This window comes from Trifolium pratense, linkage group LG7 (genome assembly GCF_020283565.1).
Source record: "Trifolium pratense cultivar HEN17-A07 linkage group LG7, ARS_RC_1.1, whole genome shotgun sequence".
Taxonomy (NCBI): domain Eukaryota; kingdom Viridiplantae; phylum Streptophyta; class Magnoliopsida; order Fabales; family Fabaceae; genus Trifolium; species Trifolium pratense.
Window position 1 is genome coordinate 10,218,830 of NC_060065.1, and position 19,894 is coordinate 10,238,723.

General features: G+C 32.5%; 3 protein-coding genes across 8 annotated transcripts; 1 reads left to right on the forward strand and 2 right to left on the reverse strand.

The window, feature by feature from the left end:
* The first annotated feature begins 333 nt into the window (after positions 1-333).
* On the forward strand, positions 334-7,328 carry LOC123896867 (interactor of constitutive active ROPs 4-like). 5 transcript variants are annotated; one of them, XM_045947283.1, is made up of 3 exons: positions 334-679; positions 5,359-5,438; positions 5,830-7,328. In XM_045947283.1, the coding sequence occupies exons 2-3, from the start codon at positions 5,425-5,427 to the stop codon at positions 6,944-6,946; spliced, it is 1,131 nt and encodes a 376-aa protein (XP_045803239.1). In that variant the 5' UTR covers positions 334-679; positions 5,359-5,424; the 3' UTR covers positions 6,947-7,328. The 5 variants fall into 5 exon arrangements, with proteins under 5 accessions (XP_045803239.1, XP_045803235.1, XP_045803236.1 ...); XM_045947279.1 differs by having other exon boundaries at positions 433-679; positions 5,356-5,438; XM_045947280.1 differs by lacking the exon at positions 334-679 and adding an exon at positions 4,852-4,995.
* Positions 7,329-7,949: 621 nt separating this feature from the next.
* Positions 7,950-12,281, reverse strand: LOC123896868 (splicing factor YJU2-like). Of its 2 annotated transcripts, none has more exons than XM_045947285.1 (8): positions 12,095-12,281; positions 11,589-11,817; positions 10,866-11,150; positions 10,660-10,725; positions 10,515-10,568; positions 10,290-10,397; positions 9,014-9,095; positions 7,950-8,359 (listed from the first exon to the last, which is right to left on the reverse strand). In XM_045947285.1, exons 2-8 carry the CDS (start codon positions 11,784-11,786, stop codon positions 8,172-8,174), a joined length of 981 nt encoding a protein of 326 aa, XP_045803241.1. In that variant the 5' UTR covers positions 11,787-11,817; positions 12,095-12,281; the 3' UTR covers positions 7,950-8,171. The 2 variants fall into 2 exon arrangements, with proteins under 2 accessions (XP_045803241.1, XP_045803240.1); XM_045947284.1 differs by having other exon boundaries at positions 11,589-11,819; positions 12,103-12,200.
* Positions 12,282-17,071: 4,790 nt separating this feature from the next.
* Positions 17,072-19,794, reverse strand: LOC123896869 (methionine aminotransferase-like). Its single transcript, XM_045947286.1, has 2 exons — positions 19,478-19,794; positions 17,072-18,455 (listed from the first exon to the last, which is right to left on the reverse strand). Exons 1-2 carry the CDS (start codon positions 19,694-19,696, stop codon positions 17,307-17,309), a joined length of 1,368 nt encoding a protein of 455 aa, XP_045803242.1. The 5' UTR covers positions 19,697-19,794; the 3' UTR covers positions 17,072-17,306.
* Positions 19,795-19,894: the final 100 nt, after the last annotated feature.

Genomic DNA, 19,894 nt, shown 5'->3' on the forward strand with positions numbered 1-19,894 from the left:
ATGTAATATAATTTAGTTCTTTAAGCAAAAATGTTAGCCCCACCGCCGATAATTGAAGTCTGGGTCCGCCCCTAATTTAGCAATAGCATTTCCTTAGTAATATCATTATATATTTTATTATACATTAAAATGGTCTAGGTAATGAGTGTATCGGAAACATTTTTTAAGCACTTTAAATAACAAATTCTTATAAAATACTACTATATCTGAAAATGTGTGAAGTCAATGGATTAAAAATTAAAATTTTTAATTTTTAAATAATTAATTTCTTATGAAATGCTTAAAGAATAATTTAGGGCGCTCATATTTTCCTACATTAAATTATTGAGAATCAGTTTCCGAAAATGACATTTTTTGTTTTGTACTCTTTCTGTGCAGAGTTTGAAAGTTGAAACTCATAAATATAAGCTAGTGTCTACTGGCTAGTGTCCTCTCCTCACATTGTTTCATAACATAACAGCTTTAATTCAAACACCCCATTTCTCTATTCTTCTTTTTTTGTGCCATTCCTAGTTTCTTGAACTTCCTTGTTTTTTTTGGTTTCTGGGTATCTTTCAAATACAAACAATCCCTCAAAAAGCCTCAATTTTTTTAGTCTTTACTCATTTACAGTGAAAGCTCTCTTTCTCCTTATGTGATGCTTTTAGATCCTTCAACTCTATCACTTCATTTCACCAAGGTAAGTGTGCTTTTCAAATTTCTTTGTTCATTTTCATTTTTCTTAGCTTATGCAAACATTTTTTAATATAGCTTGTACAACGTGTGTAATCTGATGATTTTTGTTTTATCTAATAAAAGAAAGAACATTTATATCTTTTTATCCTCAAAGATTCTAACTTTATATCTTTTCTTCACTTTTTGTGTTAGCTGGAAAATATGAAATGAACAAAACATTCGGATAATCATTTATATGCCAAACAATGTCTTATATCTCCTTAAATCGTTCCTCTGCACTTTGCAGGATTATTGTCTATTGAGTATTGACCCTTGTCTATTTCGGTGCCTTTTGTTTACTATAGTATTTAAAAAAAAGAAAAAAAAATGGTTACATCTTCATTTCAGTTATCTTTTTAAGAGTTTTAAATTTTATGGTACCAACTAATAAATTGTTCATTAAGAATTACTAATTAGTGATATATATATATATATATATATATATATATATATATATATATATATATATATATATATATATATATAATTGAGATACATCAAAATTAACGGTTTGAGTTTTATTTTATATGTCGTTAATCTTTATGTGTCGCAATAACATATCAAATTATTTTTGATTTGTCTGAAGTTTTACACATATGATATAAACTTTCAATCCAACGATGGATTTTATAAAATTTATATTGGTTAAAACGTTATTGAGAAGTGTAACATTTGGTGTCAAACTAGTCGGTGTCATTTCGATAAAATATATATTATGAATTTAACAAGTTGAATATACAATTTTCAAAAGAATATTTTCAAATTTATCTCATTAACATGTGTCCTTATGCCATATGTTAACATTTTCCATTTTTTACTCTTGTCCAAATGCTTAATTATCAAGATCTTCGAAACCGGAGGCTAAGACAAATAAAATATTTTATAAGTATAAATAATATATAAATAATATTATAGGACCTCAAAATTTTGAGTTGAGGCCCTCAAAATTTTGAGACCCGATGTCGTTACACATCTCGAACATGTGTGCAAGCCGCCACTGGTAGCGACATATCTCTCGGGTATGACAGCTTGTGATTAATCAACATTTTTTTGGACATTTGTATGCAAATACAGAATCTTTCAAGTTTCTTTGTCTTATAATGTTTGGAAGCATTTTCCATCGTCTGAAAATTCACTTAGAAATGTTGTATTCTTATTTATGTTTATTGTTTTCATTTTACATGCTTTTATCAAAAGGGCAATGATATCGTACACATTTTCCTAGAAACATTTAGATGAAATGACACGAGTTTCTTTTAATTTAACTAAGTCCCGAATTCAAAGTCAAGTTTAGGAATGCAACATTTGAGTTTGTCTTCCATTTGAGTAACACAAAATTTAAAAGATTAGTTTCTACAAATGCGTGCAGACCTAAATTAAAATAATTTTGTACACATTAGTTATAACTGCATAAATTTTAAAAATATTATTGTTTGTCACATACTTGAAAGCAAGTAATTATAAATTATAAACTCTCACCTATGAAATAAATTCCCAACTATATTATATGGATCTGAATCTCACTTTTCATAAGTATCTTGTGGTGGCCACTATGGTCCATGCCACCACCTTATATTTATATAATGTGGGGACTTGATGGGTTTGGTTTCCCAAAAGGGAGAGACAATTCAACAGAGAAAGGATCTTCTACCACCTTACTATCATTTTCTCTATTGTGAAATCTCATTTGAAGTAAATGAAATTAGAAGCAAAAACAATTATAGATAGATTTAAATATAACTTCAGTACTTATAATCATCTCAAATTTTATTTTAGTCCCTATACACTCATTTTCCAGACCCTGTAAATTACAAAGTAGTTGCATACTAATTTTTTTTTTTTCACCACAATTCAATAGAGAAAGGATCTTCTACCACCAAAATCTTAACATTTTTTTCACTACCGGTATCTGGCCCACTGGACCCACCTAATCTGATTCGGGGTCAGTTTTGGCATCAAATGGTTACGGTCACCTCCCAATTGTAGTTGTGGTGGATCGAATCATGGTCCTCTCTACCATGTTCAGTGTCAATCATCATTGGACCAACTAATGATTGGTTCACAAAATCTTAATATTGATTTCCTACAATAATTGTCTTACCTACTCTTCTATATGACACACTAAGTAATAAGTTACATAGGCCGAAACTTTTATTAATAAGTTGCATAGACTAAGTAATTTCTTCAACAAGATATTTTGCCTAATAAGGTTGTTTTTGTTATAATGGTAGTACCTTTTTCTTCTGATGTTTTCAACTAACATTTAGTGCTTTTACTAGGTTCATCATTGCAAAGCTATTGATTGGATAAAAAACATAAACTTGAACAAACTATTTAGACTAAAAAAAACAAAAGCCTAAGGTAAAACAAAAAAAAAAGCTTTTAAATAGGTTTGTTTATTGTAGGTATCTTGATTACTTGTTTTCACAATACCACACATTGACTACACAATCTTTTTATCAAGATCAGACGTTTCATATTTTTTTAAATGTAACATCAAACTTCAAAAAGCAACTCAAAATTTGAGTCGTTGATCTTCATCTAACGGTTCTGATTGATTGAATGCATGGTATTTTTGACATTTGTATAATCCATTATGCACCAACTTAAATGTATGGTGGGCCTAATGCAATTTATGGGAAAGTGAAAATGTTACTTATTTGCTTGCATGAGGTTGGACATATGCATATGGTCACATAAATTCTATGTTCCTTTTTTTGTTGGTAGGATTAAGGGCTTGTTTGTTATAGTTTTTTTTTATTCAAATAATCAATTTTAAGAGTTTTATCTATTTGTTACAGCTTTCCAGAAAAAATGAGAATCAGGAAAAGAAAATATAAAAATTGCTTTAAATGAGAAGTTGTTGTCTGCAATTGTTCCCGAATATCATTTTTTAATTTGGGTAAATAGTGTTATACCCCCCTGCAAAATAGGCGAGTTTTGCGTTACCCCCCCTGCAAAATATTTTTTTGAGATTACCCCCTGCAATGTCAAGATTCTTTGCGTTACCCCCCTGGCTCAACAAGTGGGCATATGACATGGAAGAATCTTGACGTGGCATGACACATGGAAATTAATTTATTTTTTATTTATTTTTAATTGCCATCTCATTAATTAATGTGGGTTTTTAATTAAAAAAATGAAAAAAAAACTTAAAAGTTGTTATATTTTTATGAACTTACTTAAAAGAAAGTTTTTTTTTTTTTTTACTAAAAGTTGTTATTATATATATATAAAAAAATTCTTATATATATATATAATAACTAATAATAGAGTAACCAAAAAAAAAATGAAGATGAAAAAAAAACTAATAATAATAATAGTAACCAAAAAACTAATAATAATAATAATAATAATAACTAATAATAATAGAGTAACCAAAAAAAAAAACTGCAATCACATAGTAACGCAAGAACAATCGCTTTGCCCTAACCCCCAAATTGAAATTGAAAACGAAGAACAATCGCTGCTTATGAACGGAACGAAAAAAAAAAGTTTCTTTAAATAAAAAAATTTCTTTAAAAAAAAAAAGTTTCTTTAAAAAAAAGTTTCTTTAAAAAAAAGTTTATTTAAAAAAAAAAAACTTCTTTATAAAAAAAAAGATTTCTTTAAAAAAAAAGTTTTTTTCATTTTTTTTAATTAAAAAATAAATAATTACTGAGTTGGCAATAAAAAATAAATTAATTTCCACGTGTCATGCCACGTCAAGATTCGTCCATGTCATATGCCCACTTGTTGAGCCAGGGGGGTAACGCAAGGAATCTTGACATTGCAGGGGGGTAATCTCAAAAAAATATTTTGCAGGGGGGTAACGCAAAACTCGCCTATTTTGCAGGGGGGTATGACACTATTTACCCTTTTAATTTTTATACATGATTTTCTCTATTGTAAACACTAAACTGACAAAATAACTTATGCTTTTGTTAATAATCACTAAATTATTGACAGTCAAAATCACTTTTTTATAATCCGTAACAAACAGTCAAAATTTATTTTGACTCTAGATTTTAAACTCATGAACAAATGTTGGTAATACAATGTTGGATCTACTGTCTGCAAAAACATGCAACAGTCACAGCACTTAATCACTTATAAACAAAGCAAAAAGCACTGCATAAAGTTATTTTCTGACACTGCATGCTTTGCTCTTGAGGATGGTATTAAAAGCATACTTTTATTGCATGTCATTCATTGTTTAGAACACAGGACCAATGTGATGTGGGGCATATATCTTTATTCATTTGTTTTTATTCTTTTGCTCTTCTTGATTTTTCCAAAAGGGTAATCAATACCTTTCTAGTTTCTAGTGGAAGATAAATTCTTGATTTCTTGTGTTTAAATCAATTACCATTTTAGTTTATTAGTCACATTTGTAGTGAGTTGTCTTATTTATGAGATAGTGTTGGTTCAAGAATCATAAATACATATAACTATTCATGATTTTCTTTGTCCTTCTATCTCTTACACCTAATTTAAGAGCTTAATTGATATTAACTTGAAAAGGGTCCATTTTCTTTGAAGAAAGTTAGTGAAATTTATTATAATGTTTATTTTGCATCTACATTTTGTCTCAAGTGTTTGCTAGCTATGATGAAGTTCACTTTATCATTCATTTTAAGATGGTATTTTTGTTATCTTTAGCAGGTGAAGTGAGATTTTGTTTTAGCTAAAAAATCGTTAGAAGTGTGCTTCTATCATCAATCATATCAAATGCCAAGATCAAGGTATGTAATTATTTAATCTCCTTGCTACTATACTCATCATGTTATAAAACACTAAATATGCTTTCATTGACAGTGAGTTTAGCAGAATCAAGGTGTGGCATGCCGCCATGATTTTGTTAAAAGCTACACTTTGAAGCTTCAACAAAATCACGACAGCATTGTGATTTTTTGAAACTCTTATGATTCCAAACATTCTTTATATGTTTAATTTTTATATGTAACTTTATGAATTTGTAACAGTGAGTTTAGCAGAATGACGGTGCAATGTGCTGCCATGATTTTGTTAAAAGCTACATTTTGAGGCTTCAACAAAATCACGACAGCGTTGTGATTTTTTGAAACTCTTATGATTCCAAACATTCTTTGTAACAATTGTTGTTTTTCAAAATAGGGGAACTGATTTGCCTCAGAGGCAGTCTCCAAGAGGTACTCATGCACTTCGAACATCGAGTTCGGACTCAGATCCATCACATCATCGACCAGTTACAGTCCGAAGTCCAAAGCTAGGCGACCGACGTTCTCCAAGAGGTAGTACTCAATCTGAGACGGTAAATCAGAAGAAGCTCGGAACTCGTATTGCAGATTTGGAATCACAGCTTGGTCAGGCACAACAAGAGTTGAAAAATTTGAAGGACCAACTATCTTCTACAGAAGCTGAAAAGAAAAAAGCTGAGGATGAACTTGTAAAGAAAGCTCAATCAGTAGAAAAGTTTCAAGAGAAAAAAAGCATTTCCAAGAATGTTGAAGAATGTAATAACAAAGCTGAAATCAAACTTCAAGAAGTTGTTATAGATGATGAAAATCAACAAGAGACTGATGTGTTTGAAGTTCCGATCGAAAAGTTGGAAATTGAATTCAGAAAACCTGTTGATGAATTTGATAAGGAAACTCAAATTCAACCAGCAATATCGGATCCAGAGAAGCCTTTTGTCGATGAACTGAAACTAAAAGATGACAAAATAGCGTTGTTGAAATCAAGTTTGGAAGAGAAAAAGAAGGAACTGGAATCAATGAGTAATGAAAATGACCATCTGAAAAGTCAACTGAACGAAACAGTTTCGAAAGTGAAAGCCTTTGAAACAAAAGAAGAAGGAATGACAATGCAGGTGAAGCAATTGAGTGAAGATTTGGAAGCAAGTAAAGGGAATGAAGAGAAGTTGAATAAGAAGTTGAAATCTGTGGAAGAAGAAAAGGAAGCGTTAGAATCAGAAATGAAGAAGCTGAGAGTGCAGACAGAACAATGGAGAAAAGCAGCAGATGCTGCAGCTTCAGTGCTTGCAGGAGGTTTTGATATGAGTGCTGCTTCTCGAGTTCCTGAAAGGTGTGGTTCAATGGATAAGCACTTTGGTGGAGGAACATTTGAGACACCTGGTGTTGGAAGGTATCGTGGATATGTAGGGTCTCCTGGCATGATCGATGATTTTGATGATGGTTTTGGAGGTGGAAAAAAGAAGGGTTCTGGTATTAGAATGTTTGGTGATTTATGGAAGAAGAAAGGCCAAAAGTGATTTCCGCACCTGTTTCGATTTTCAGTGAGTTTGGCAGAATCCCGATGTTTCACGTGATTCCCTGAAAAAGCTATACATTAGAGTTCAAACAAAATCAGGGTGTCACCGTAATTTTGTCAAACTTGCTATGATTCCAATGAATGGTCATGTTTGAGTGGTAGCATTACTAGTATCTACAAAAGACAGTTGCTTACTGTTGTTCATGAATCTTTCTGGTATTATCTTGTTTAGTTGTTTTTGTTGAACTATAATGGCCATTAAGCTTGTACTGTTATATTACTATTGCATGATCAGTGCAAGCTAGTGATTTGAACTTTTGAAAGATGGTTTATGTAATGGTTTTTAGCCCTTTTCCAACTGAGATGAAGGGTTTTTAAGCTAATTTTCTATCTGCATTCATTTTGAGTAATATCTATAACATATACATTAGTTATTCAACAGACATTAAATGTGAATTTTTGTTTATAACAAAGACTGGTGAGAGTACATATCTTTTTGTTCACTTTGATATAATTCTAAAATTCAGCATTCACAATACCTTAAATATGGAAACGGATTAGGTGCAGTCGTTTTTCTGTGCAGTCATTACATCTGTAGTTAGATACACCTTGTAGTTTTCTTGTTCTTGAGGGTTAGATCCTTTTGTTCATAAAACAATGACTACATACGAGAATAAGTGTTAAAAGGTGAGTAAATTGAGTGACATGTTTTTGTGAAATCCAATATTTAGATATAAAAATGGTGTAAAGCAATTGAAGTTCTCATAAATTCTTTTAATATTGTTTTCCCCTAGTATTTCTTGAAAACTATATCCAGTCTCAAACTCAATTCAATTCAGACTTTTGAACATGATTAAAAATTGAGGTCTATGGTTAGAATCACAAGTGGTATCACCATTCCAACAAAAATTAAATAAAGGGACTGAGGTGCAAGACAGACAGCACCATGTTGAAGGTTATGCTTTTTGCACAAAACCATGCACAAAACCAAAAAGAGAATAATCAAACATAAAAAAAAAAATACAAATAAATAAATAAAATTCCAAACCAAGCTTTCTAAGTTGACAGTTGTGCTTCTTTTCTTCCCTTTCTATATTGGTCTTAAACAATAACAGGAAATTCTGCAAGAACTTGAAATTGAAGAATTTATATTCTAAATCACAATACAATATACAATCTATTGGAAGCAACTGTTGAGTACTTAGTCTTCGAAAAATTTATGACAACTAATCATCATCACTTCCGTAGTTTTGGCACAAAGATAGTAGTCCACCAGTAGTATTTGTTGTATTATCTTCCTCTTTTTCCTTTTGTTTGGCTTCTGTAGGACTTTTAACATTAGAGGTCCCTGGTTTCTTAATAACAGAAATCTTCACCAAAGGATTAAACTTTGGACGACTACTGCTCGATTTTTCTGCATAAACAAGAGATGGTAGTTTATGTGTTACATTCCTAAGTTGATGGTAACATACAAATCTCATCCAAATGAAACAATGCATATGCAAATGGTGGGAAAAATATCCACCCCTTGGCGGATCGCTTACTACTAGGTTGGATCAGATGTCAACCTGTGGAGGCGAATAGACCCTCGGGAGTGATACTAGGACCCTAACCTAACATAAAGGGTCGTGTGCTTCTGTCAGAATCGAAGCCAATACCCTGAAGAGGTATTCGATCTTTTCGGTTCAGCACTTTTGAATGATTGTGTTTAACACCCTAACGATTCTGTGAAAGGGGATTCATCTACAAATCACTAAGAACATCAGTTTTGTCTAACTAGCATCAATTGGCAAGTCAAACAGATGGTTAATATGGGTCTGTTTCTTTGACAAATACTACACCGTTAGAGCGAGACTTCACAAGTAAGATATCACAGCAGAAAAGTGGATGTGGTACACAACTGAAGATGGACACTCGAATTTAATCTACACACGATGTTACTTCAGTTGCAACTATAATCTACACTTAGTACTGATGATGTGACTAATTATTGTGTGCATAATGCATTAATGAAGTTTGATGCATCTAATTGCTCTGCCTGAAAACTTGTAAAAAAAAAAACATATACCTTGTTTGTCAGAATCATCCAAACTAACTTTTGTCAGAGTGTCAGTTGCTTTTCCTGGAAGGTCTTCGGAAAGTTTTTGCCTCTGCAGAAAAATACGAACAAAGTGTTAGACCTCTCATTAAGGAAAAGTGATATTAGTCAGTTTTGTAGCAGTTATGTCTTTATGTGGCGGTTATGTTTTTTATTAATTAATTATGTTTATCAATTGGGTTGTGTGGGTTGTTAGTAGAATAAATAGGCAAAGGGCAAGACATAGTTGGTTATCAAGGAATTATTGAGTGGTTATTTGGGTGGGAGAGAACCAAGCTTTCGATACTTGGTGTAGAACTGCAGCCTTGTTCTTTTGTTCTATGTATATTTCAATTCTGTGCATGTGTGTTTGTGTATGTTCTGCCTCTGTTTGAGAGTAGTTCTCCAGAGAGTTTTCAATAAGAATTCAGTGTTTAATTCGATCGTTACAAAGCTGAAACAGCTATTATATGATTTAAACATCCTAAGGAAATGAGAAATTAGGCATCTCCTTAATAAATCCTGGTTTTTGCAATCCCAAAAGAACATCAATTATATATTTGTTTAAACATCTGATAATATCTTTATGTGCACTGCATCAGTGTTGTAAATCACGGATTGCTGAAAATAACAGTTTGTTTGAATACTGTTATGCTACGATGCTATTGCGCCGCTATATACTATTTGACAACACTTTGTACTAAATAAAATACCATATCACGGAACAATAAATTTGTTCAAATTCCACTACGCTATAAGCGCTATAGCCGCTATTTGACCACACTGATGTGCACAACCTTTCTGTACCTTAAGTTTTAAGAGTGCAGTTAATAACTTAATATAACCAAAACAAAATATAAATATCCTTTAAACAAGTCAAAAATGCAAATTCCAGATGATCATGTTTTGTTCGTTTGCAGAAGACAACAAGTATGTTTCATAAATCTGTGTTACTTTATTTTACAGAACCTAACAATAAAATTATAATAAAGCATGTCATTCAAAAGTTCTGAACAAATAGTGAAATCAAATTCTCAGAGAACGAGCTGTTTAGAAAAAGAAAGTCAAAAAATCACTTCAGGGATCATTGACTGAAATGTGAGATAACAGACTTAGTTCAAAGAGCAACTACAGAAGCTGAAAATTTAAAAGTTGTGAGTGTGGAATGAAAATGATTAGAAGCAAGATTCTAAATAATGATGCCACTAAAGTTTATTAGGCCAACAAGAAGTCAAAGAAAATCTATTACTACTTAACATCTTGGTACCTTTGCATTATGATTGGATGTTTCACCATGTCCATTTGAAAGCTGAAGCAACTCCTCCTCAGTTTCAATATCTTCATCACGAATTCTGCTGATAGAAACTTCTGGATTCTGTTTAAGATGGTACAAAACAAATCATAGAAATTAATTTCAAAAAGAAAATAAACTGCCAGACATTGAAAGTGGTTAAAATAAGGAGAACTTGAAGTATGGGACAGAAATACTCACATTAGAAAAAATTGATTTTATCAGGGCTTCATCTTCTTCTTCGAGTCTTTTCTCCTAAAAATAAAATAACGGGGATTTACTCAAATTATCAAGAGGGGAAACGGGAAAGTAACTAAATAATATTGTATAGCAAGCTTTATCATACCTTGTCTTCTGCTGTACGTTGCAAGGCAGCAAGCATTTCATCAACACTGACAGTTGCATGCCTAGACTGGAAAACAAACGAGATTCTCATTAGCAATTAGTACAATGAACAGCCTTCAGATCAACATGCACTTTACGCGCACATACACATCCAACCAAACATGTTGCAAAATACATTGCTGTTACAGCATTAAGTATACGGTATACCTTCATTGACTTCATCTCATCCAGTGCAGCAAGGATATCCATCTCTCTTTTAGAATCCAGGGTTCTATTCTCTAAGGACTTCATTGCATCTCCCATTTCTTCAGCTTCCCTCTTCTTTTTCATTTCATCAGTTTCCTCATCCTCTGCACGCCAAGGTTCAAAATTTCTGGAAGCACCAGACTCAACAACATAATCTGAATTCTGCGGATCAGTCTTCATGGTAAGTTCAGCCGAGCACCGGGTACATTTAAAATAAAATCTGAAAATTTGAATTCCCAGATATTTCTGCACAAAAATGGTCAAACAAAATAAACTTAAACAATTAGACCCAATATCATAATCAAAACCAAATCACACACAAAGCAACAAGAAACATAGAAAAGCACTCCATCCATTATGCACACCTCTTTAAGAAAATAATTGAATGTACTATTTTCTATGAAAAAATGAGCTTCATTTACTAAAGTAACCTTATTAAGTAGTAGTCAATGGAGTAGGTTAGCTGGGTTGAGATACGATAAATAAGGATATATTAGTGAAAAAGAGTAACTAACAGTTCACTGGTAATCTGCAACGACAAATAATACATGACAAACAAATACACACAATATATGGTTGTTCCCTATAACCAACATTGTTAAATAACAGTGAAATACAAACAGATAATAAACATAATATTGATGAAGTTAACATAATAAAAAGATTTTTGGATAATAAGTATACCTCGCCGATAACATCCTCTTTTCTAGAGTTGAACTTGGTTCCTTTGTAAATATAATTACCGCAAGTGTTGCATCGAATGCTCATGGGAAGCATCATGCGGATGTTCATTTGTTGATTTTTGGGCCTTCTTACTCTAGGAAGCTTGGCAGGATCGAAATCGGGTGGGTAATACTTGTTCAAAACCTTCCTCTCACCCATCTTTCTTCAACAACTTGAGAGATTCAAATTCCTTCACAAATTCAAAAATCACAAACACACAGCATGTATAATTTGATTAATTATTTATATATTCATCAGACTCACAGTTAAAAGACCCAAACACTAAGTAACTCAATGAATGAATGGCTAATTTGTCACTGTCGTTTGACCTAAAAATATTTAATTAAATAAGAACCACTACACTGTCAATTTGGGAGTAAAGAAAATCAGTGAAATCGTAGATTGGTGTGTGTGAAAATAGAGAAATTAACTGAAAAAATATTGAGAGGTAGAGATAGATAACCTACCTGAGGATGAGGAAGAAGGAGTCGCGCGGGAGTTGGAAGAAAAATAAGAGAAATTAGGTTGGTTGGACTTAGAGAGGAGAGGATTTTAAATTCGCTTAAATACGATTTTGGTGACTTATTTTGATTTTTTTTGTTGTTTTTAATAATGAAGTTGTGGATCGAACAATGATCTGATTTGATTTAGTTTATTTTTTAGTTTATGAAAATAATTTATGTAAATAAATAAATTTTTATGTTAATTAATAAAAATTGTATTTTTATAAGTTATTTTTTTATAAATTATCTTAAAAAACTTATTTATTTACATAAACTCAAAAATAAGTCAATATAAACGACCCCTAAATCCCTAGTGGCTTCGGCTTATTTTTATTTTGATTCCCCTGAAAATAGAAAACAAATTGATTTATATCATTGTAAAATTACAAAAGTTTTAAAAAGGTCTCGGAATCATTTTGAGCTGATTTAGCTAATTTAGGTTTGACCGTGTAACCTAATCTCACGTGGTATATTTTTTTATTAAAATAATAATTGTCTTTTTTAAAAAAAAAAAATAATAATAGGGATAAAATAACAAACGAAACAAGGGGTGAGAACACTTTTACAATCCAACACTAAAAGTGCATGTAGAAAATTACAATGAGAGGTAACTAAAATTGGGGAGAAGGATCATCAAATCCTTTTTTTTTTGCTAATAAGTCCGCACATGAGTTGGCCTCTCTGAAGCAATGTTGAATAGTGGCAGACCAATCCTAAAGGTGAAGTAAATTAAGAGCATCTTCTAAGAGAGTTTGAGATAAGAGATGATGGTAGATTAAGTAAGAACAATAGTTACAACAATGGTAGAATCTGTTTAAAAAATAACACGATCAAGATGGAGATGACGAGCAACACACATAGCATGAAGTAAACTCCACATCTCAGCACCGAGAGAATTGTTGCGACCAAGATTGCAATAGAAACCTTGGATAAGGTCACCCTGAGCATCTCTAAGTAATCCGCCACATGCAAATAAGCCATTCATTTTGCTATGCGCTCCATAATATTAAACTTAAGAGTACCTGTAGGAGGGGACTCCCATATGATATGGATAATGGAACCAGAGTTATTCATATAAGCTGCAGGTTTAGCAATGCATTCAACAACCATTTGCACTTGACTAGCTATTTGACTGAACCAATTTTGTTGAAGATTCAAGTACTGGCTAAACACCAATTCATTACAATCATTCCATATAGCATTAATAGAAACACCGAAAAATGTCACCCAACTCCAAGGCGTATTTTCAATATCTTCATTGTCAATGTTCCATTTAAGTCGAGACATGAGAAAAGGGAATTGGATTTGTGTGTGTATATATATAGAAATGGAGGACAATCAATATCCAAAGGCAACATTCAAATTTTCAAAGAAGGGTCGTCATCGAATATTTTATTCTTTAATTAATTTGAGAAAAGGAATTGAAACATTTGTCCGAGTCAAAAAAAATGTTACATTGCTTTTGAACAATATTGTAACAGGTGTATTACTTCGGATTATTAGGGAAATCAAAATAATCTTAAATATACTCAAAAACTCTAATGAAAAATGTAATTCGTTGAAGTAGAGCAAAATATAAATTTGAGAGTTTAGAGAGAAGATATTTATTGAAAGGTTTTGATTGATTTCCAATCGAAGCTAAAGTCTTCTTAAATATAACTACAAAGGCTAAAAAGGTACATTAATAAGAGCACTTTCTTTTCGTAAAGAATTTTATTTTATGTGATGGCAATACATCTTGCAACTCAATATGGAGAACTATTCATATTGATTATGTCCAATTTGAATCAGTCGAAATAGGGGTAAAGTCTTCCATTTCAGCAAAATTAAACGAACATGAACACTTCTACACTTGATCATTTTCCTATGTAGAATAGCCCCAACATTAGTAACAAATTTCAAAGTGTCATACTTAGTAGGTAAATCCCTCCATTTGAGCATAATCTTACTGATAATAACACTTCCCCTGTTGACAAAAATGCAATTGCAAGCATGATACATATGAAACCACACTTAAGGCTCCCTGCAACATTCTCATAATCAAACCTAAAAATTTCTAAGTGCTTCCAAAGCAGCAATTGTCCTCTAAGGATCATTTTCCTACATAAAATAGTCAGTTTTACAACAAAGTTGACAACATCAAAGTGTGACTCTTGACATAGCCTCAACAAAAGCAGTTGGACCAACCTGAGAAAATTAGAATTAGAAGAAGATGCAATAGAATTGTTCATTGAATACCCTGGGAGTTGAAATGGTTCATTCCAAATTTTGCTAATGAAGTATTGATTAAAATCACAAGTAACTATACTAGGCAGCCCTTGTACCTTGAATTTGTGATTCAATTTTTTTTGGATTGCAACCATATCTAAACATAGCAAACCATAGGTGCAATAGCTGAACTTGCTTTGTCTCCCCAATTCAATGACTAGTTCTTCACTTGAAGGATACTTTCTCAACCACTCATAATTCGAGATGCTCAAATTTAACATGTTCCGGGAAACAAAGGATACTTGTAGGTAACGAGTTAGACATTGAATTTATCCATGTTAGATTTGAGCATCTCGAATTATATCTGATACCTTTGTTTCCCTGAACATGTGCAGAGGAATATCATAGAAACATCATCATCCATAATATCTTGGACCTCTTGCATAGTTGCATTTGTTTGTGTTTTCAGCAAAATATTATACACTCCGTTCATTTCAAAATGAATAAGGAGGATTATCTAACCGAATTGAATTTCTTCTGGTGACAAAATGTGGTATTCAAAATGTCGTATATTTAGTTAATGTACAAAAACTTCAAAGTGTGGTATATTTAGTTAATGTACAAAAAATTCAAACCTATGAAAAAAATTGGGTAAAAAGTGTGAGATAAACCTATGAATTGAAGTTTTTGTACATTAACAACATAATTTTGGGGTATTCAAAATGTGGTATATTTATTTAGTTAATGTGTTACGCCATAGTTTCTAACATTGGTAATTAACAGAAAAACAATTTTACATGATATTTTACGATTTCAATGATATATTTGTCAAGTTGCAAAATTGAGGGACTATATGATTATGCTTATGATTTAGAAGACCAATTTAACTATTCACTCGAATTTGGGTGTGAAGGTTTAATATAAATCTTTATATCATGGAAATACAAGCCATAACCAGAATGAGAGCTAAATGACACCACTTACAGGGTGTTAGACTACGTACAATGGTTTCAACACCAAAAAATATTCAACACCCACTTTTTCATTCCACATCATTTTCTCTTTCTTCCACCTAATCATTCAACACACATTCAACTTTTACCCTCTCCAATGGTTTTTATATTCAACATCATACCCCACCACTTTCTCTACCCCACCACTTTCTATTTCATATTCTTATTTAAATTTTAATTTTTGTTTTTATGATTAAATAACATTATAATTATCGATTAAAATTAAATTAAAATAATACACTTAACAAAATTTATTTAAATTTTTTTTTATTTTCTTAATTTAAAATGCAATACATCACACAAATAACGCAATTAGTACGATACAAATTAACTTAAAATGCAATACAACACACAAGTTACGTAATTAATACGATGCAAACTAACTTAAAATACGAAACAACACACAAATACGAAACAAATCATCTTTAATCCTGAAACATTCCAAATTTTGTCCATATGTGCTTCACTAGATATGCTTGCAATTCGTGATGAGCTTTTTGATCACGGAACTCAGATCTTGCACGCACATGATTTGCAAAAGCGGGTAATACCTCGGTTGAATATGGTCGCGGTGCACTAGATCCACTTTCCTCAGACTGCTCAAAATCGGTCCAACGTTGAGCATATGAATCTCGCTCATCCTCAACAATCATATTATGTAATATGATGCAACTCCATCACGCGGAGGATCGAATGAGCAATGCTCATTACAATAGTCAGCAATTTGACCCCAATATGTTTCACCTTTCTGGTTTCTCCCGACAACACTGCTTGTTCCAAATTTGATCCACCCACTAATTAGCACCAAATTTTGTTCAGTGTTCCATGATGGTTGCTGGTTTTTCTTGCTCTTAGGAGTTGAATCTTCATTAGCAATAGTTATTTGTGTTGAAAATTCGGGAAAATTAGTTGTACCACCACTCGAAAAAATTTCATTAACCATCGGCATGTAACCATTAAACGGGGGTGTTTGAGATGGATTTCTCAGCATAGTTCCATAATATGGATGAAAGTTTGAAACAAAGGATGATTGGTTGAAATTTGGTGTTAAACCAAAATTAGGTGTGTTTTGAGGATGTTGGTTAAAAAATTGATTTGAATTTTGATAATTGTTGGGATTTTGATAATTGTTGGGGTTTTGATAATTGTTGGAGTTTTGATAATTGTTGGGATAATTAGAAGAATTGTTGGGATCCATTTCACTAAAAAAATATTAAAACTTCAAAATAAAGACTAATTAGAAAGATAATAATAGATTAAGATAGTGAAAAATTTGATTTTTTTTTCTGTGTCCAAATGAAATGAACCAAGTCTCTATTTGTAGAGAAAAAAAAATCATGAATTTTGGTATAAAAATTAAAAAATAAAAAATTAATTTTCAATAAAATAATTGAGTTCAAAGATTTGATAAGATAAAAATCGCAGCAACCAATCACGATCTGCCACTTGTCCCACTCACTCTTCTCTCTCCGCGTGATTCAACAACCATTCTCACCTCTAGGCGCGTGTGCTGCACGCGCTACGCTGGACCAAAAGAAAGCTCACACGTGTCCCTCCCGCGTCGGTATCTTTCAGAATTCAACATGTTGAATTTATTCAACATCTCTCCCTTCCACATCATCTTCAACACCCCCATTGCACCATAAATTTTATTCAACACCTCATTCAACACCAATTTCAACTCCCATTGTAAGTGGTCTTAGGCAATATTTCAGATGACTGTATACATAATGTACACCTTCAAACTAGTATTATTCATTTAAAAGTACATAGCCATCATAACATTAAGTTCAGGGGGAAAAAAATCACAATCTTGGCAGATAAGTTGTTACTAATGACTGAGACTGTTAAGCTAATCAACCTCAATTTATTACAATCCTACCTACAATTGGATTTCTGGAAAAATAAATACCTCCAAACCAACATATAACACATGACATGATCATGAATAGATATCATTTTCTAAGCTTCTCCTTCATCCTTTCAACAGCAGCCCTAAGAGTTCCTTCATCCTTGCAGAAAGTAAATCGGACTAAATTCTTTCCATCTTCTGGATTCAAGTAAAAAACACTGGTTGGAATTGCCACCACTCCCACCTCTTTAACTAGATATTCGCAGAATGCAACATCATTTTCATGTCCAAAAGGGGTGTGATCAACAACCACAAAATAGGTTCCGGTAGATGGGAATACCTTGAAGCCAACGGCCTTCAACCCTTCAACCAAAATAGCTCTCTTTTCTATATAATCCCTCTTCAATTCAGTATAATAAGAATCTGGAGCTCTAAGAGCTACTGCAGCAGCCCATTGCATAGGATTTGAGGTTGCAAAAGTGAGGAAAGCATGTGCCTGACGCACTCCCCATGTTAAGTGTGGAGGTGCTATGGCCCAGCCGATTTTCCATCCAGTCAAGGAGAATGTCTTCCCCAACGAGTTCATTGTCACCGTCCGCTCAAACATTCCAGGCAAAGAAGCAATTGAAATGTGTTCCATGTCAAACGCCAACTTATCATAAACTTCATCGGAGAAAACTAGCACATCATTCTCAATGCAAAGAGATGCAATGGTATTGAGCTCCTCTCGAGTAAACATCTTTCCGGTAGGATTGTGAGGGGTATTTAAAAGAATGGCACGAGTATTCTTCGAGATAGTGGATTTCAACTCTTGAATCGGAAGAGCAAAATCTGGAGGTCGCAGAGTGATACCTTTGACATTTGCACCAGACATGGATAAAGTGGCTTCATAAGAATCATAAAAAGGAGCAAACACGATAACCTCATCACCAGGATTTATCAACCCTAACACAGTTGCAGCAATTGCTTCCGTGCACCCAGATGTAACAGTAATTTCCTTTTCAGGATCTACCACTAGTCCCGTGTCTTTCTTGAACCTCTCGGCAATGGCGATGTTGAGGTCTGGAACTCCATAACCCCTGGCATACTGATTATTCCCATCCCTGATTGCTTGAATTGCTGCTTCCTTTACAAAATCTGGACCATCAAAGTTTGGAAAACCCTGACCAAGGTTTATGGCTCCATGTTTGATGGCAAGCATACTCATTTGAGTGAAAATTGTTGTTTTGAACTTCTCTAACCGCTTTGCAACCTAACAAATAAATGACAGCAAACAACACCAATTAGCATAAATACATAGCTTAACTATGAACAATGATGTTCTTTTACTTCCCTCATCTTTTTCTGCACTTACTTTAGTCAATGATAACAGGTAAACAATAGAACTTAAAGAATGCAAGATATTAATTATCCTTGGTCCTTACACTGATTGGGACAGTTTTAAAAGGTAAACAAGCTAGCATCATCAAATAAACTTAGGCCTTACTCGGATAAATAGTTTAATTACGTGCTTATAGCATAAAAGCTTTTCATATAAGTGTTTATGTATAAGCTATTTCTATAAGCAAAAATAAAATAAGTCAAATTTTTTTCACGTACGCTATAAGTTGAAATAAGCCGAAAACAACTTATGGACTTGTTATAAGTAGTTTTTAGAATTTCTCTCAAACAGTCTTACAAGTGTTTGTCGGGAGATAAACTAAAGAGTTAAATACGTTTTTGATCCATAAAAAATGGTGACCTAACTACCTAAGTTTGGTCCTTATTTAATTTTTATAATTATCGTGCACTAAGAGCATCTCCGATGGAAATAATTTATGTAACTCATTTTGGGTAGCTTGTCTCTTATTTAGTGGGCTCCAGTGCGCCACATCAGATTTATATAACCAACAATAATTTTACTCCAATGGTGTATATTTAAACAACTAACTTATAGTGTTCCTATAATCAACAAAATATGAGTACCGGACAAAACAATACAAGATATAACAGCACATGACAAAAATCATGGTACAGTTGCATAGTGTTTGAAACTCATTGATGAAAGATGCTCTAAGTTTTGGTCCTACTATTAAGTTTTTTTTTTTTTACATTGAAATAAAACCTTTAGTCATTCCCCTAATTCCGAAACAAAATTAAGTAATTGAGAAGTAAATATGAATAATCTGAATGCGCCTAAGTATAATACACAAACCACCAATTAAAGCTAAAAAGAATTAAACAATAGAAAATAAATGGAGAGATCTAGAAGGGAGAGAAGAGAAGAGGGAATACCTGCAAAGGATGGGTATGAGTTTGATTCTTGTCGGTGGAAACAGTGGACATGGTGGCGGAGATGAAAGACGAGAATTTGGGGGTTTTAGTTTTAGTTTTAGAGAAAGAGGGGGAAATAACGCTGTGGAAATTATTAGAATTAGAATAGCCTAATAATTTCGAAGAAGGCATGAATCTGAACAAAGAATGTGTGCAGCAGGTTGTATTATAGACTCGCATTAGTAACGGATTTTGATTCCTTTCCGACTATGCTTGGTTTTCGCCAGAGTTGGCTATATTCCATATTTTATCAATAAACTAATTTAAATCGACCAATCCTTTCAATTTAATTCGATATTTAAGTTTGTATATTAAGATAAAAAATTATTTAGAATAAAATATTTAAAGTTTATTATATAATATTGTTAAAATATAAGT

Bases quoted from the DNA above. Each gene is read 5' to 3' on its own strand.
- LOC123896868 (XM_045947285.1), bottom strand. From the start codon at position 11,786: ATGGGTGAGAGGAAGGTTTTGAACAAGTATTACCCACCCGATTTCGAT. The intron at 10,569-10,659 runs GTATGATAAAGC...TTTTATTTTTAG, and splicing joins AACGTACAGCAGAAGACAAG to GAGAAAAGACTCGAAGAAGA. The intron at 10,398-10,514 runs GTGAGTATTTCT...CATCTTAAACAG, and splicing joins TAAAATCAATTTTTTCTAAT to AATCCAGAAGTTTCTATCAG.
- LOC123896869 (XM_045947286.1), bottom strand. From the start codon at position 19,696: ATGCGAGTCTATAATACAACCTGCTGCACACATTCTTTGTTCAGATTC. The intron at 18,456-19,477 runs GTATTCCCTCTT...TTTATTTGTTAG, and splicing joins CTCATACCCATCCTTTGCAG to GTTGCAAAGCGGTTAGAGAA.